General features: G+C 43.1%; 1 protein-coding gene across 1 annotated transcript in view; it reads right to left on the bottom strand.

Annotated features, from left to right (window-relative positions):
- LOC146253496 (cytoplasmic phosphatidylinositol transfer protein 1-like) overlaps positions 1-18,097 on the bottom strand; it is a 39,516-nt gene extending 21,419 nt beyond the window's left edge. Inside the window, exon 1 of the mRNA XM_084677935.1 lies at positions 17,471-18,097. Within this exon, the coding sequence (XP_084534061.1) occupies positions 17,471-17,518 (48 nt within the window). The 5' untranslated portion in view covers positions 17,519-18,097. The remainder of the gene's footprint in view (positions 1-17,470) is intronic.
- Positions 18,098-18,877: the final 780 nt, after the last annotated feature.

The raw sequence follows: 18,877 nt of genomic DNA on the forward strand, positions 1-18,877 counted from the left end.
TACCTACCACCCGGCAGTAGTCAGGCAGCGGGTTTCAGGGGAGTGGCTTTTAAGGGAGATATTTGATATTTGAATATATATTTTGGTTTGAATCCTTTTGAACTAAAGCCAAAATTGCTAGATTTGCAAAATTGACCGATCCTGCCTTTAATGTACTGTATTTATGCCATTATGACCATTGTTTAGTTGTTGTTGTTGATGATGTTCACACTAATATTTCCTTTATAAGAATAAATACATTTTTGGGAATGAAACTGATTACAGTCAAACAATTAAGAGGCCAAAAGAGTCAGCAAAATCTATTCAAATCAAAGAGGAGGATGCATTGCAGGGCGGAAAATCTACCAGCTTGTCTCACTTTTATCCACCAATGGCAAGCATGTCAGGAAACTAAGTGATCCTGTTTCCACACACGATACAGTGCTACAGCAAACAAGTATCTTTTAGTGTTACATAAGCCAGTTTGATCTCATCCAAGTCTTTAGCGCTGCAGCGGCCATCCTCCAGTTCTGAAGGAGAACCAGCTCATCTATAATCCATGAGGAGTGCACCGTACACAGTAGACCATCTGCATGGAGGCACTACACAGGCACTCATCCCAGGTAGAGAGGAGAGAAAGAAAATTGTAGAGCGAAGAGGAGAGAGACTCTCCACAAGCCTACGGACTTCAGACTTGAAACCCTGGTACTGAATACAATCTGCAAGTGAACATGACACCATTTTGTATCAATAGCAAAACCCTTGGAATACAGTTTAAAATAAGCTTTTTAGCTGTTGAATATTCTGTATAGCTTTATGTAGAATGTATTTTTTGCTGAGCAAAAAAAAAAAAAAGTATTTTTAAAAACTGACAATTTATGCGTTGTCATTGTGTACTGTTAATTCCTCTGTTTAGACGCCCACTTTCCTGTCTGTTCTCACTTTCCTGGATCCATTCCACATACCAATCTCTCCATCACTCCAACTGTCCATTGGCTATCATTAATTCATTTTGTTCACTGCAGTGCATCTCACTCTCTCATTCAAGCGTCACTCTCCCTACCCCTAACGCATCCTCCCTGCCCCCCACCCTGCCTTCACCCATCCTCCCTCTCCCCCCCCTGCCTCCCCATCCCACCACCCTTCATGATCCCCACCCTGTCCCCCTGCGCTGCAGCTCGCAGGGCTTGCTTAATGGTCTGTGTCGATGCAGAAAGGCCACAGCACCGGCCGCACTGTACACACACAGAGCTCAGGAGCATTCCAGCAATGCTCACATGAGTCAATGTGTTTGGTCATGTGAGTTGGGGCCTGGGTGCTTGCTTTGGCTTCAGTGTTTACCCTCGTTGGTTGTGTGAGGGTCTTAATAAAGCTTAGTGTGTGTGTGTGTGTGTTTGTCTGTGTAGTGTTGTAAAAATAGAGGTTTTTAAGGAGGCAGTTTGTTTACCCTATGTTGTTTGTGATACGGACACATGCTGTTGGTTTCTGGGGTTATGGTGGGCACATTCAAGAGAGGTGGAGGAGTGAGACAGAGATGGGATTAGAAAGAGAGAGAGACTAAAGACAGGCAGACCGACAGAGAGAGACATAATAGAGGAAAAGGTTATTATGCTTGTGAAAAGGTCAGCTTGGGAGGAGAGAGATTGTGTGGATCCGTCAGTTATGGGTCAGGATTTAAGGGGAGATGTATTCCTATGCCCTGCTGGATTTAGGAAAGACAGGTGTGTGGATGCAATATTCCCTTTCTTTCCAGTTAGCCTCCCCGCCCCTTCCCCTCGCACTGCCAGACCCTTTTGCAAATCCGTATTCCTCTGGAACCTCTCAGCACATTTTCGATTCTCTGGCCCTAGGCTTGACCATATGTTTCACTCAACACTGATAAGATAAACACATTTATTGCACAGGTATGCTAATAGTCAACCTAGGTCAGTTTGTTTTATGTAAGCCTAGTGTCATCTATAGGTCATGTGGGGAGGGGGTTCTCTGCTGGCAAGGAATGCTAGCACCAGTATTTTCAGAATATAATGTTACATCCTAAATTTGTCTGACAATGGGGCATTGTCAACTGGCGCAAACCAATGTCTCTGGATGCAATTGGATAGATACAACCAATCGGAGCATTTAAAATGCCTCTATGTACTTACAAAAATGCCATCATATTCAAACCGCCTCATCTCAGATGAATGGTTGTGATGGGCCTTTCCAGATTCGGGTTGAAGGGAAATCTGTTTGAATGGGAGGGTGGCCAGACCCATCTGCTACAGCAAAAAAAAAGCATGAGCCGGCAAATTGATCTGGTTCCTGGGTTACTTTCTGGCTGTCTCCTCTGGCTGTCTCCAACTGACACAGGTGTGTTTCATTTGTTCACTCTATCACCAAGACCCTTTCTTCTAGTAGCATACTCTCACTGCTACACCACCATCACCATATGTACATTTACATTACATTTAATCATTTAGCAGACGCTCTTATCCAGAGCGACTTACAGTAAGAACAGGGACATTCCCCAGAGGCAAGTAGGGTGAAGCCCAAGGACACAACATTATTTGGCACAGTCGGGAGTTGAACCAGCAACCTTGTGATTACCAGCCCGATTCCCTAACCCCTAAGCCATCTGACTCCTCACTATACCCTCATTCATCCACTATACCCTCCAACTAATTACATGAAATAAACAAAAACACGTTGGCATTTTACAATCAGCCCAACGCATGTCCCCCCAAATATCAAGTCAAACGTCCCATGAAAATGTAGTAAAATGGCTATTTCAAGATATGTGCCACCCTACAGCGACAGGACCAATCCTGTAAGTCGTTACAGGAGTGCGGAAAGAAGTCGTTAAGACTGTGTGGTGTGTGGAAAGAATGTAGTGGAGAGAACACCTGACCCTCACCCAAGAGTTCCACTCGGCCAGGGTCAGCTTACTTTGTGTGTGTCTGAATGTTGCCTGTGCTGCATACATGCCTGACCCTGTGTGACTCAAGGCCACAAAGACTGATGCACAGTTACAAAAATAATCAAAACTCGGAGGGGCTTATATGTGGGGATTGATATTGAGCCTGATTTAACTGTTTTCTGTTTGTCTGTATGTCTGTCTGTCCCTCTTTATGCCATGTGTTGCCCTGGGGGATTGCCTCCGTTTTCACATTAGAATAGTTTCTGGTTCATTACAGTTACATCCTCTCATTTCCCAAATAAGAATAATTTCCCACACTCTCTTTAAAACCAATGAGCTGTGTCATATTTTCTCCTAATTAAATTGACAGGCCCGTTTATAATTTTCTTTTGTGCTCCACTCAACTCCAACTGATCAATTATGATGTTTACAGTAAGAGACTGGTTTGTGAAAGTTGCTTCAAGTTCCATATTTTTGCCAACTGCATGTGTTTTCTGTGCATTTAATTACAAAGCTATGGTTATTTGAGTGGTCTGCATTTTTACACAAGTGGAACAAAGAGTGTTAGCTGTAACCCTCAAGGGAGTGTTATCTGTGTGGCACACAGTGAAGGTCTATGGTTCAAGTTCCCGGCTGGATAAGGAATGACCCCTGGCTGGGGCTGATGGTGTAAAAGTACATTCAATATAACCTTGGAAACCTGCCAGCCAATGACAAAGTGTGTTGTGTGAATACTGTCATAATACTAGTGGAGCACTTATTATTACGAGCAGGATGAACATGGTTTTCAAATTGAAAAAAACGGCAATGTCACAAAAATTCCCTTAAGTTACAAGCACACATAAACATATATAAGCACATATACATACATAAACATATATGAGCACATATACACACATAAGCACATATACACACATAAACATACATAAGCACATATAGACACATAAGCACATATACACACATAAACATAAATAAGCACATATGCACACATAAACATGTAGACATAAGCCCACTCACACGAAAACACAGTCACCCGCGTACAGGATACTAAACTTAGACTGGCCTCTACAAGACCTTCCCAGACTCATGATCCACACGCACACAAACACACACACACACACACACTGGGGAAAGCTTTTGTTAGCCCTCAGACATTCCAGTCAGACGGAGGCAACGACAGATCTGCAACAACCCCTGCATTCACAAACTGATTACGGAAAACCAGGAGGACAGGTGGGAAGTAAAACATCCTCTAGGGGAGTGTCCTGAGAGAGACAAACGTCTCTCCCCCTGACACCGGGTCACAGTGTCTGGCCTGCTGAGTTTATCCAGCCTTCCTGGTCAATCCCGCAGAGACTACACACCATTAGCACCGGAGATTTGGGCCGCCACAGGTCAGCAACTCTAATGAAGATGATATGATTACCCAGGAGAAGGGCAGCTGGAGACCAACCAGCCTTCAACCTTCAATGAGGCTAACTGTCACATTTAGATAATAGACAGACCTAGGACTAGAACTACCCATTCATATAGGCAGGGTTTACACTAATGTGGCTATTCCATTGTTTTGTTTGTGGTTGTTTGGGTTACAGTAATCCGGTCATATCATTTGACCGAAGTTTGTAGTACCTGAGTAGTACCTGGTAGACAATCTCTCTATCTCAGAAAGCTATCATCCTTCAAAACGCATCTCCATTTACCCAGCCCAATTATAATTTCAGAGCATGGGGATGAAAGGAGACCTCTTGTACATAAGGGGCAATGATTGGTCAAGGGACGAGGCACGGATTGTCATGGCAACCAACCCCATTACCTGTAACAATGGTTTTCCATGGTGAGGATGTGCACAGTGTGGTTAGCACAACCATGAGCCAAGAGCACGTACCACACAGGCTGAGGCCCTAACACAGACACTGGGTTCGACTCCGGCTTGTGCCTTTTCTGCATGTCTTCCCCTCTCGCTCACCCATGTATTTCTTGTCTCTGTTCAATAAAGGCCAAAATATATATCTCTAAAGTATGACCGTGGGCCCTGGCATTGCCCCTGCATGAGACTGCACTGCACCACTTTGATCCCTTATACAGAATGTACAGTAGATTGGATGCCTGGGAAGTGAAGTCCACCACAGGTGAGAGTGTCAATTCCATGGTTGTTTCTGTAGCCGGATTGGCTTGAGCCTCATGGGGGAGTGACAACTGGGGTGGTCTCTGATAAACAGCATGTGGCCCAATACAAGGTAATGCAAAGGTGCATTCAGGGAGAAAGTTCTGCCACACAGCTGGAAACACACCTGAGTGTGTGGGCTTGTTTGTAGCTATTTGAACAACAGCCACAGTGTGTGTGTGTGTGTGTGTGTGTGTGTGTATGTTTGTGTTTTCTGTGCAAGCCCTGGGAAAGTCATGGCACAGGGAATAACTGGGAAATTCAGACTGTTATCTCAGCTCTAAATTCCTAGTCTTATATCTTGATCACACACACACGTACACACACACAAACACACACATTTGCATGAAGGCTGCGGCTGTTCAATCAGGTACTAAAAAACCCTTGATAAAGTGTGCTTCTGGGACAGTGTGGGTGACTAATGTGGAGTTGGAGATCTGCGTCATCAGTAGACCGGATTGGTGGAGAGCTGATTAAGGAGCTGTCTGACTGAGTATTAATCAGCCATGCTGAAGTGGCTGGTTTGTGTGGGCGGGCGTCGTGATTCCCAGACTGTTAGGGAGCAGTGTGTGTGTGCGCGGAGGCCCCCTCCTATTAGCACTGCTGTCAAACAGTCCTACAGGTGGTGTGTGCAGATTGAGCATAATTCAGGCTCCAACACAGACGCGCACACAGTACACACAGACACAGGCAATAACACAGTACACCCCCGCACGTGTACCCCCCCCCCCCCCCCAACGCACACACAAACACGCATGTCCTTCCCCAAAAACTCAAAACAAATCTGCTCCCAAAAGCATTCACTGTTGCTCCATGTCAGTACTGTACACAGATCACAAGCCTACACTATTATCAAGCCGTTTATCTCTAAAGCACACTTGCATGGCCCACTCTCCAGCTCTTGTGCTGAAACCAGATGCTGCACCCTGAATAGTCGTCCAAACCAACGGGAATGGAACCAAACCTCAATCTATACAGTTCAGCTCCATCCTGTCTATGTGTGAACCAGTGATGAATGGGTTTTGATAACTCCCATGGTCACACACTGCTGAGCCTATATACAGTAATATCATGAACTGTAATGGAGTTATGGTTGCCTTATTCAAGGGTAGAACAAGTCTGGCAGCTGTAGAAGGATGTAGATAGACGAAGAGCCGGTGGAGAACCGGTTTCAAACAGAAAGGGGCTTATGGTGCCCTACAGGAGAACATCTGACCCTCACAGACTCAAAATAATTCTGCATATTTCAATGACTGTAATAGTATTCACTTTTAGAGCATGTGTGTTTGTTTGTGTTCTACTGCTGACCAAAAACATTCCAGATGGTAAAACAGCTTTCGGTTCGGAACTAAGCAGTAATGAAGTGTATTCACACGCCCGTCTGCTGTTGGAGGAACAGGCCAATTAAACGGACGGCAAAAGATAGCAGTAAAATTATATAAAGAAAGAATGCAGACTACATCCGTCAGGGGTGATCAAAGAGCTTGACAAACTGGTGCGGTGCAGACAAAGTGGCTTCTAAGCCACTTTGTGTGACAGTTTACCCTTAGTCTCCCTAATAACATTGAAATATTCTGACAGAAGCTACCTCCCTGGTCTCATAGCAGATGGATGGTAAGACTGCTAGAGGTTATTATTATTCAGCTGAGAGTGAGAAGAGTTGGGACTGCATGCAAACTGGGCACCCACCACAGGACTGTCCTCAAACTACTTTTGACAGGATGTGTTGATATACAGATGTCCTGTATCTCTCTGAACTGTAAGCATCAGACAGCATTGTCATCGCCAAATTGACTCTCTGTCCTGTCTGTCAGTGTGATACCAGTTCAGTATGTTTCAGAAAAAAACAAATTCTGTCTAGGTAATTCTCTTCCCACTCAATCAAGCATGGACCAAATTCTCTCCAACTGTCATTCTGATCTAGACTCTATTTTCAGGGTCTCTGCCTCACATTTAGCCATCCCAATACATCTCCTACCCTCTCTCTCTCTCTCTCTCTCTCTCTCTCTCGCTCTCTCTCTTGTTTACTCTCTTTCCTTTCCTATCAGCAGATCAGAACTCCCACAAGTGTGCCTGTGTGTGTGTGTGCGAGGGTGTTTGTGTGATTACTATGAGCAGCTGAGCTCTTGCTGCAGGAGGGGGTAGGAGGCGGGTGGTTCCAGGTATCCCTCATCCTCCACTCCCCAGCCAGGTCCCGCCAAGGCAGTGGTGCTTCACCTATGTCTCAACCTAATCTATGACAGATTTTGCCTTGGGGGTGGGGTTAAATATTCACCTTTAATAGAGAAAATAACTTTGGTAGATGGAGAGATGGATGGATACAGCCAAGTAGGAGCATGGTTGAATGAATGGATGGATGGTTGAATGGAGATTTAGAAGATTAAGAAAGAAAAGAATAGTTGAATAGTCTTGGCCTCAAACCCCATGGGTAACAGTTGGCTAAGACCCTTCCTATTCAGCTTGTACACACATGTACATGCATGTACGCAAACATACTCACACACACACACAGCTCTCATCTGAACTCCCAGGCAGGCAGCCAACACTGTCCATGACCTTGGTGTCCTGAATGTTTTAAATTTGTGGCCAGCAGTATTAGCTAGACGTGTTTGCATATGCGTGTGTTTGTCCATGTGTCGGTCATTTATGGGGACCTTTTAGGAACTAGTCTCTTTGGGTACAATAACTTTAGCAGTATAACCAAGCATTTCACTTCAGCCCTACTTACAACATGGTTTTATATGTCTATATTATTTCTTGCATGCTAAGAGCTGGAAAAAAACAGAGCAAGATCGCTCTAGCGCAGATCTGTTGGGTCTATTGGGGGCAGACAGACTAAAGCAACAGATGTCAGAGGGAGGGAGGAGCAGCTTCATGCTGGCAGCACCACCTGTGCTCAGTCCTGAGTGGGAGCGTTGAGTCAGGCCTTGCTGCACCACGCTGAGCAGGGCAGGCTGGAGTAGGGAAGAAACTTTGTCCAGAAACAACAAACCCCCTAAGCAAAGACTTTTATTGTGATTTTTTTTTGATGGAGCGCTAGTAGACTGTAGCGTGGTTTTCAAAGTAAGTTCAGTGTTGCTTGACAGTCAGCTGTATGTGGATGTCACTATCGAAGTACCGGATGTGTGAGCGTGTGTGTGTGTGCATCCATACAGAGGGGTGTATGAGTGTGTTGCCAGAGGGTCAGTGGGGAGTGGTCAAGTTAATCACGGCCCTGCAGGAAGAAATGAACTCTCCCTCCATCCCTCTAATCTCTACTCACCCACAGGGTTGGCCTGGCAAGGTGTGAACACACTGGACAGGGTGGATAGCAGCAAACCAACACGTTTGTACACACAAACACACACACACTCAATGATTGTAAACACTTTATATGAGCCAATTGCTTGCCTATGGAAGCTACGTACTTGCTGTGTCTCCTGTGATTGATATCAATAAAATGGCCCTCGGAACACTCACACACACACACACACACCCCTACACCCACCCACACACACCACTCATATGTGATGCACCAACAATCCGTTCATCGTCAAAAAGAAAAGCCTCTTAATCAAAAATAGGTCTGGTAACAATGCTCCCTAGCAACAAGGAGCATCTGTGCGTGGAGAATAGTGACTGTGTGTGTAGGTGAGGATGTGTGTGTGTGCGCGCAAGTGAGTTCTGATTACTGAACCTCTCCTCATCGTACACATGATCCTTGGGTCATGCTCATGAAAGCACCACAGTGGCTCAGGAACGCCTCCGAGAACAAAGCCTGGTTGGATGTGGAAAGATGGCCTTTTCCCACTCCCAAGCTTTGATCTATATTTAGCCGGTCAGTGTGAGGTTGAAATGCTTTGCACACCGCTGGCTGGTTAAGGCTCCTCCATGCTAATAGCCTCTCACTGGAGGAGCTGGAGAGGTGTACAGCGCTGTGCGGCACACCTTCATACTGTGTCTCAGGATTGGAAATGAAGAGTTTTGTAAGGGTGGGTGTCCCAGGATGGCCCTCACATCCCATTTAAGATGTGGTCTGATTGGTTGGTCTAGTGTATAAAGGGAATTGTAATGCATTGTTCTGTGGATTCTTCATCTCCTGAGACCTTTCTCCTCAGTTCTCCCTTGTCCTACTGTCCTACTCCTTGCTCACCTCTTGCTTTCTCTCTGATTTAATGATCATGGTAGAGTAGGTAAGATTTATTTCATTTTGTAACATGTTTGCCTTGTAATTGATTTCATCAATTTGCAACGTTATTAAATACATATTTCATTTTAACCTTACTTTGACCGTTCTTGCTCTGATTTAACCCATAGAGTCAAATAACTATAATTCTATTTGTATTGGCATTATTTGGTTCATGCTAATACATTGTTCAGTTTCACATCTTCCTTTAAACCATAGGGGAATTAGTTGTGGTTGTTTGGCCAATATTTAACCACCTACAGTTTGAAACTTTCATTTCTATTTGATGACAGAGAGCTACCAGACAGTCTATGGATTTCAAGTAGAACATTGATTTTACAGATGAATATTGACAAGCCAGTGAGCTGACAAGGTTGTCATTAAAATGTTGGTCTCTTGGGCCAAATAATAATAATGATAATGACAATAAATGTTAAAATCTCACATTTTCATTACCTTTGAGAGACAGTCAATAGCAGGGATTACAGTTAATCAAGCCAACACTCAAAACGTGTTTTCTTTTCATTTGAATTTCCTTGGCACAGTCCCTTCTGTTAGCCTTGAGTGCAACTTTCAAACAACAGGAAGATAACAAGAACACTCACAGTTCAAAGGTCAGGTGGTTTGGCATCACCATGACAACCTTTATTAGCATATGCTTGACAACTGGTGAGAACTCGATCCTCATTTCCTGTGTTGGAAAGCGACGATGGAGAGACGATAGTAAAATGGAATTGTTACGTAACCATCAGTTAAGATTGACATTTTTGGATGATAGGCATCTACTACACTGCTTCAATATTACTACACTGTTAACTGGCAACACCAAAAAGCAAACCAATGACAGCATTATATAGACAACCAGACATTAATAAAAGAGAGAATATTATTCTCCATTATCTTTTAGAAGAGACACATAATCTTGAGGGTCTCCATTTAAATGCACGTATCTCTTTAATTCTCTGATCTCTTTTGGAGTCTCTAAGTAATTTTCTGAACTGGTGTCTTTGATATGTGAATCAATTGTGAGCCAGACAAGCAGCTGCACATGTTCTTGTATTAAACATCTCTGTGAACATCTAGGTGACACACACACATATGCATAGACCAGCTGCCTTAGGAAGAACACACATACACAGTGTGGGCCTATCTTATGGCCACTGGCTTAGTAGACTCTCTCAGGCCTAACTGGGGCTAAACCACAGGCTAGTGTTGCCTGGTGATGACCAGAAACCCTAACAATGAAAACCATCACTTCAAAGTACACATACACACAGACAAGCACACACACACCTTCTGGCGGACTGACCTGGCTCCACAGTTCCACTGAATTAGAGACAAAAGCCTTTTGGTCCACATCTTCCATTAGCCAAGTACTAATGGAACCTTGTCCTCCAGACGGCTAAAAGGGGGGACATAAATCATAGTTGCACTGATAAAGTTGGTTAGGAGAGACAGCGACTTCCTGTCTGTCTAGGGATGTTGCTGGCAGCTCTGACGAGCAGCAGGGTGGGTGTGTCACCATACTTTCTAAGGAACATCAAGAGCAAAGGCAAGTTTACGTATTGTGACAAGGTTGCTAAAAAAGAGGAGAGTGCAAGTTTGCAGGCCTTTTCAAAAGTGTCATGCTCTGCGTGAAACATTATGGGCCCTATTTTGACAATCTGAAACGCAAGTATCAAAACGCAAAGCGCAAGTAACTTTTTGGGCGTGACTTCAGCTTGGTTGTTATTTTGTCGGCGGGACAAATGACTTTGCATCTGGTGCAAATCTAAAAAGGGTTGGTCTGAAGTAGCTACATTACTAATGGGTGTGGTTTGGGCGTAACGTGCAATAAACCAATCAGAGCATCATCTCACATTCCCTTTAAGAGCAGCGCTTGTTCTGTAGCGAATTGCTATTAAAACGGCGGATTTGCCAGGCGCACGCCAGCGGTTCACAGCCGAGGAGACCGACGTTCTCGTCAGGGCCGTAAAAGTTAGAGAAGTGACAAGTTTCCCACTCATGCTGTTCATTCAATTTTTTTTATTTTTGTTTACATATATTTTATTTTTGTAATTGTTATATTTTTAAATTGTTTAGTTCTTAGAATTAGTTTAACTAATGTACTTTTGTACTTAATTAATACCTGTATATGTTTATTGTTTGCACCTTCCTGCCACAGTAAATCGCGTATTTGTGTAACATAGGCTATATTAGCCTGGCTGCCAGCCCAACTTATCCCCGCCCACAAACAAATTTGTTCGGGAAGTTGGGTCTGGAGTAGCCTGGCTCTGCCCTCCTACGTACTTCCGCTCAATTCGGATTTTGCTTCCGTACTAGGTCTGGGAGCTTGGCTTTGAAGTCGTTTTTCAGAAACAGATTTTTTGTAGGTCCAATCAGCGAACAGAGGGAGTGGCTGAGAACGATGACGCTAAAGTCGTGCACTAGTTTGAGTTGTAGTTCATTAATGCCGGCGGAGAAAGATGCGACCGAAGCTATTCTGCGGTTGTGGCAATGCTGCCGAATATCCATAAGTTAAAGCCGGTGCATGAACATTCCTTACTGAGTTTTGTTGGTGGCCATGATGTTGTGGCCCTCCTCCCCACGGGGTTCGGGAAAAGTTTGATTTTCCAGCTACGGCAGCTAGCTCTGTTACAGTAGTGTTGAAGGAGTTGGCTAAGGCAAATGCTAGCGATTGGTTAAGGCAGATCAGAGTGGCTCTGAGCAGATCCAATAGTTTTAAACTTCAACAGAGTACCCGCCTTCAAGGAAGTTAACGCTTGTCAATGGAGTGATCCCAGACCCTCTGTACAAATGAAATGTACGAGAGTCTGGTTAGGACCAGGCTACAAATCAAGTTCACATACATAGAAATTTCTTATGAAAATATTTTTTTAATCATTGAAGAAATGTAACACGCCATAAATCAAAACAAAGTAACGTAGCTTCGCAGATAGAAGACCCTGGCCTCTCCAGCAGTGCGCACAGACCAAGCTTGCGCTCTTAAAATAGCATCTGAATAATGCGCCATTGACTTTAGACCACGTTTTTCCTGGTCAGTAGCGGAATTGTTTTTTGGAAACTGCAAGATAGCACCAGGGAACGTTTGCGCCGGAACACGCCTCCTTTTTTGCTGAACCGCCCACGGGAGCGCAAGGTCATTTCGACGTGCGTCTGTGGAGGGAAAAGTAGGCTTTGCGTCGAGTGCAAACTAGGAATGACACTTGCGTCGTTGACTAAGTCATTTGTGCTGGGTGCAAGATCAGGCCCTATAGGTTTAATTTCTGTGGTAGTTAAAGTCTTAAAGTCATAATGGGGTTATGTTAGGCTTGATTTCTTTACTACAGACCTGAATGGAATACAGCTGGTTGGAAAACAACAAATAAGGGGGAACCTAACCAGTAAAAACACAATGTGTAATTTTGAAATGGCTTTCTAATGAGTCAAATTGTGTGTCTAACTCAGTGCACTCCACCTCAACAACAAGATAATAGCTTCTCTGGTGCCCTATCTGGCTCAATTTGCTGATAAAGAACACACAAACACAAATACACACACACAGACTTAAAAACACCAACAAGCACCATTTTGTTGAAGTTGTCAGAATATTTCCTGTCACACGGGCCTCTACTCACTCACCATAGTCCAGACCAGGTAGATAGGAAGCGACACCAGACCACTCTGATTACAATCCGCAGTGACAACAGTCAGGGCTTGCGAGCACATGTCTCTTGTGACCCCACAGCTTGATTAAACAGATTATGCAGAAGCGACCCTTCCCCTATCATTTGAAAGAGTTGCCTGGGTAACAATGACAGACTGGTGGTTGTGTGTTCTGTCTTTTCACAAGGAGTTCGTCGGCCTTGTCACTAAGCAGCCTGCCTAAGATCTAGGAGACCTCTTTCTTCTCAGGTACAAACACGACAAAGAGGCCCCCAGCATCTTACTTGCACTCAATGTTAAAGCCAGAACCCAAACTCAGACACAGACATACACACACGCTGCATCCTCCACTGACGTCTGCCCGGTTTTGGGGACTGAGCTCACTCCATCTGGTGAGTCTGAATCCAGTCCCAGTCTCGGTCCTGAGCTCAAGGCTTTCCTGGGGAGGTGAGGAGCAGCCCAGGGTCTGGAGGACTGATCCTCCACCTGACATCCTGTCTATACACTGTGCATACACACATCATCAAAGTCACACACACACACACACGGAGGGTTTGTTGAAGCTGTACCGGCACATGATTCTCACACCGTGACCCTTGAGCTGAATACTGAACACGTCCTCAGGGTACATCACAGTCATCGGGAAACAGGTTGTGGTCAGCTGTATCCCCTTGAAAAGACAAGGATGCCATGTCACCACAGATATGCATCTGCGTACCCACAGATTCCCACACACTGAATAGCCGTCCCCACTTCATTTAACCATCTGTCACGAGGTGCCATGGAAGTGTATGTGAGTTCTGTCTGTAGTAGATGGAAGACAGTCATCAGCAGGTAAGGAGCAGTCTGAAGATGAACCAAACTGTGATAGTTAAGAGCTATGTGGGAAAAGTTGCCACGCAGAAGCTAATGATGCCAGGGAACTGGTGCTAACTATTGGTGAGAGGGTCAAAGCACACAGCAAAACACAGCAAAACAAGAGGGTTTACAAACAACACAAACGTCTCTTAATTGAGTCTTGTTGCCTGAGTTCTCTCAGTAAAATTGATGCTGTGTCGCTAGGCTTTTTAAGGTCTATTAGAAAAGATAGCAAAACAAGTTGGATATTCTTCACGGATGATCTCAGGTTGTGAAAAATTACACCCCTCTGACAGTATTATTTAGCATTGCCTGAATGATGCAAGGCCACTTGATGTGCTATGTCCAGATCGTGAGCTGTGTTGAATAGGGTAAGACAGTCATACAAATGTAGAAGACACCTAAGCTGAAGGACTGAATCAGCTTTTATTATTAAGGGAACAGAACAGAACAGTTTATGAGAGGAACAGATAATAACGACAAGTCCTCGTCGTTACCAAGTAAATACCAAGACATTTTCACATTTCTAGATCATTTGTATTAAAATCCCATGCTTTAGTCGCAAGCTCAATTAATATGAAAAATCTACTCAAATGGTTCATGTGACCTTGGTATGTGAAACATGCTCTCATTTAGTGAATTATCATTACTAATTAATAATATTATTGAGCTGAAAGGTTGGTCAGGAAAAATGTTGGTGTGTGCTTTAACCTAACCCAAATCTTCTATATGACTTGCCTAATGCCTGAAACACCACGTTTGCTTTAAACAAGCATTAGAAAGGCTAGGCCGTCCATCCACGTCTCTGACACATCCAGAGAGCACTGAGACTACACAGTCCAGGAGCATCAACTCCCGGCCGAACGACAGTCCAATTACTACAACATAAACAGATCTATTGTAGCTTGTCTAGCAGCATGGTTGTGAGGGAAAATATTATCTTCAATCACAAGTGAACCGAGGATGGCCATCTTGTTTATAGCCAATAGCAAATAGGCAGCGCAGTGGGAGAGGAAAGTGGTTCTGGGATGATGTGACAGGGCTGTAATAACACCATGAGAGCCACAGAAACCATTAAGGGTTGATGGTGGAGCAATGATAGCTAGATTACAATCAATATTTTTTTTTTGAGAGGGAGACTCCAAATGGCAATGGTTAAAATAGATATATCCCTTTGTATACAGTATTATGTCTAAACCAATGTTCTCTGATGACATGAGACAGAAAATAACTACAGCTGAATACAGTCAACTGTATTTTACACAGTGAAGCCACCACACTTAACATATAATAAAATCAGCAGAACCTTTTTTCATAATGTGAAACTTGAATCAAAAGCCTCTAACAAGGTAAGGTTCAGAAGCAAGATATTGCAACAGAGTTAAACCACAAGATTGAGCTGGTGGCTCTGGTCATACAGTTCCCATAGTTACAGTAAAATCCGAGGCTAAATCCATCAAAGGTTGGATGCCAACAAAGACCACTTCCATTTTATTGGACGGACAACGACTGATTGCACTTTAATGGGTAGACGAGGGGGTGGTGTATAAAAAAAAAAAAAAATGCCTTGCCTGGAAGATCTGATTATACACTGCTAAACCAAAATAAAATAATTGCTGTTAAGATTGACTTCTAAAATCACGCATCCAGTTACTGTAAGAAGAAAAACTCACGTGGTATATCTATACTAATTGGGTGTGCCTGCCAACGGCAGGTAGACAACCTTCTCTCTATATAATATTTATATTAATATGATTATTTTCCCACCCCTAAAAAAAGGTGAATATTTGCAGTACATAGTTGGTGTCAAAATGTGGGATTTTGTATTGGGATTTACGTTCTGTTGCATGGTTCAGGAGAATACAGTAAAATGTTTTTGTGGCAAAAAGTGCTAAAGTATCTAGTTTGCTAGCCACTTCAGTGCTAACCTAATGTCACAACCCGCTGACAACGACGCATATATACGACATGCTAGTAAGACAGACAACCCTCAGCATTAGTACCATAGAAGTTTGGTTTCACAATGTATGCTTCATGTTAGGTTCCCCGCAATGTTTGGGGCTATTTCGTTGTTATGATCAGTGACCTATGCACTTTTGTAAAAACTCTCTCTTGGAAGTCGCTTTGGATAAAAGAGTCTGCTAAATGCGTAAATGTAGTAAATGTAGAAGTCTAGGAAAGTTGAGGCTACTTTTGTCTAGGTACCTAGAAACCTAGCTAAAAGTCTAGGAAAGTTATAATTATTCAGACTCTAAATTTAGGGGGGCCACAAGTAGGTCCAAGTTTGTTGTCACAAGAACAGCAGCTTGTATCTCCCTCTCTCCCTGTTTGTTTGTTTATGTGTGTGTGTGTGCTTGTGGTGGGTGTGGCTCCGGTCTCCTAGGGTTGGGTACCGAAACCCACCGGTACCTGTATAACTGGTATGTACCGAACCTAATCAGAATGCATATTTCGATGCCTTATTGCCACTTAAAGCTCCCTTTGAGTTTTGCAAATGTTAGCTTTTGTGTTTTTTCCTGTATGCAACAAATAGGTTTGCAATATAGGATAATGAAACATAATTTAAATGTGATGAAATGTGTAGCTCTAGTCTTGGAGGCACCATATTTAGGCATGAATAGCCGGGACTTTCTAGACCCGCTGTCCTTCTCAAATCCTTCACGCTACAATTATTCAAACAAAACAATAACTCCTCAGAACAAACAACACCACCATGAGAATCACAGATACAAATCTGGATGCCTTTATGTGACAAAAAGACCTCTAGAGGACAAAATGAAAGGGGCTACCATGTATTGGAGCACTATGAAACACAAAGACAGTACATACAGTACAGTAACAGCACAAAACATTGTCTAAACCCTGAGTGGCTTCCTCAGGGATGTCAATGTGGGAGCATGGAGAAGTCTGTTTTGGAAAGAAACACAATTTTTTTGCTCTTTGAAGATAATGTGCGGTGGCTTGGAGATCAAACAGCTTGCATCTCATCACAGCCTGAAGAAGACGGAGCTCTGTGTAGAGTCGCACTTGTAGATGAGCAGAACTGACTTCAAAGGCATGTGTAGGCTACGGTAGCTGGATGTGGTGGCTCTATCTCTCTATCGCTTATCATGGCTGGCAGTAGTAGCCGACGTATGCACGCACACACAAACAAACACAGAAGTTTATCACAACTTCATGATGTAGGTCTAAACGATAATGAGGCTCATACAGCATGGTTTATTTAACGATCCTCTTCATTCCTTACTACTTCTTATTCACCTCCACTCCTCTCTACAAGGCAACTCTTATCCATCCTCCACTTCTTTTCACTTAAAGCTTTTCCTCTTAACTCACCCCTCAGTCAAATATGACAGCAGTTTGGTAAATCAACAGGTGGACTGAACAAGTACAATAGCTCAACACTTCTTTGAAAATAGACATAGATCTACTCTTACTTAAACCCAGTGCTTAAACTTAAACCAGTCCATGTATTTCGTATTTCCTCCACAAATATTACATATTTTGATCTTATAAAGATTGAGTATCTATGTTAAATTGGCATTTACCATCGGTTACAGCGCCATCCCTTGGTTAAGAAAGTTACTGCAGTGAAGTGAACCAAAAGCTCAAGTGAGTACTACATTCATCGTGAGTGTGGGGACATTTGAAAAACACAGTTTCTACAGAAATACCACATAACATGATTATTATATTTACTACAGGGTAAAATTGTATAGTTCACAGATACGAGAAAGAAACTAGGCAGGCTAAACTAACTTACCTCCTCCACTGTAAGTGGCATACATATTCTGTATTCCTTCATCAGCATAGTCCTCTTCTGACAGTTCACTCAAGGATTTAAAGTTGAAACGACGTTAGCCTTCAGCACTAATAGGGAGCTGTCTATTGCAACACAAGCATTTGATAGTGCACGAAAAATGTCATAGCAATAAGGTTGGAGAGACACGTTTTAGATCTTCATTTAATTTCCAAAACCCTACGTATGCATTTTATCTATTTTCCACAGACGCTCTAAACGATCCGTTGTATTAGAATCTACCGAGCAGTTGATAGGAAGCACATCATCGTGATGCGGAGGAAATGGATAAGAACGAAGAATAAAGTGTTAAGCTAAAACTGTCTAATAGAATGACAAAAGTTCACCGCAACCTCAGCCCTCGATTGAAAGCCTAAACAAGGGTGCACTAGTCAAAACGCATCTCTCGATTGAACTGTCAGGTTGTGCGCTCCGTGCGCGCTCCAGCTGCTCCAAGTGAAAAGGGAAGTCTGAGTCCCATACACATACCCAGCTCTATATTTGGCCTATTGAGTCCATGTTGTACGTCGGACGAGTCGAATCTTGATGTAAGGCTGTAAGTCTGGCGGTGAGCTGTGGAACACTGTTGAGTTCAGCGTTTTTCCCTCTCCAGTAAGCTTCCTTTCCCCTCACTTCTCAGTGACCGTACACCGCCGATGTGGGCACGCTACGCGCTACAGAGACAAGCTGTGTCAGTCTTTTTGTCTGTTTGTCCGGAGACGCATCTTCTAGGAAAAACTGCCAATTTATTTAAAACGCATCTAGTTTATTTCTATCAAATATTTAATCATTGAAATCTTAATTTTCATTTTTGGTTTACACTTGGTTTAAGTTATGCATATATGTATTATGCTGATTCTTGTATTTGTATTGTCCAATCACTATTGTGGGGATGCAAATAAAGTACCTAATTGGCCATTTGTAAGGTTTCGATTCAGATTAGATCGTCCAACACAAGAGTCAAAATGTCTTTTATTTTGAAAAAAACTGAAGTGCCTTTTCCCCCGGAAAAATACAAGACACACCTCCAACACTCGCGCTAAATTATAAATGTTGTTCCCTTAGCACTGTGACGGTGCCACAATCTACTGGGTTCCTACCGTTTATAAAAGTGCTGAAGCAAGGAATTGACTTTCGGTTTTAATGCAACTGCTGATTTATCTCTCATAGCAGATGCGTAATATGGAGGACCAAACCTGCCATATTTACAAATGAATGAATGAATAAATAACTGTCCACATCCATGCATTTATACAGAAATAAACGAATATATATATATATATATATGAATTAATGCACAATTGTCAATCAATAGTTACATATATTTTACATTTATGTATTTATTTATTTTTGTATTCATTTATGTATTCA

Source organism: Hypomesus nipponensis, chromosome 17 (assembly GCF_054491055.1).
Source record: "Hypomesus nipponensis isolate SF chromosome 17, ASM5449105v1, whole genome shotgun sequence".
Taxonomy (NCBI): Eukaryota; Metazoa; Chordata; class Actinopteri; order Osmeriformes; family Osmeridae; genus Hypomesus; species Hypomesus nipponensis.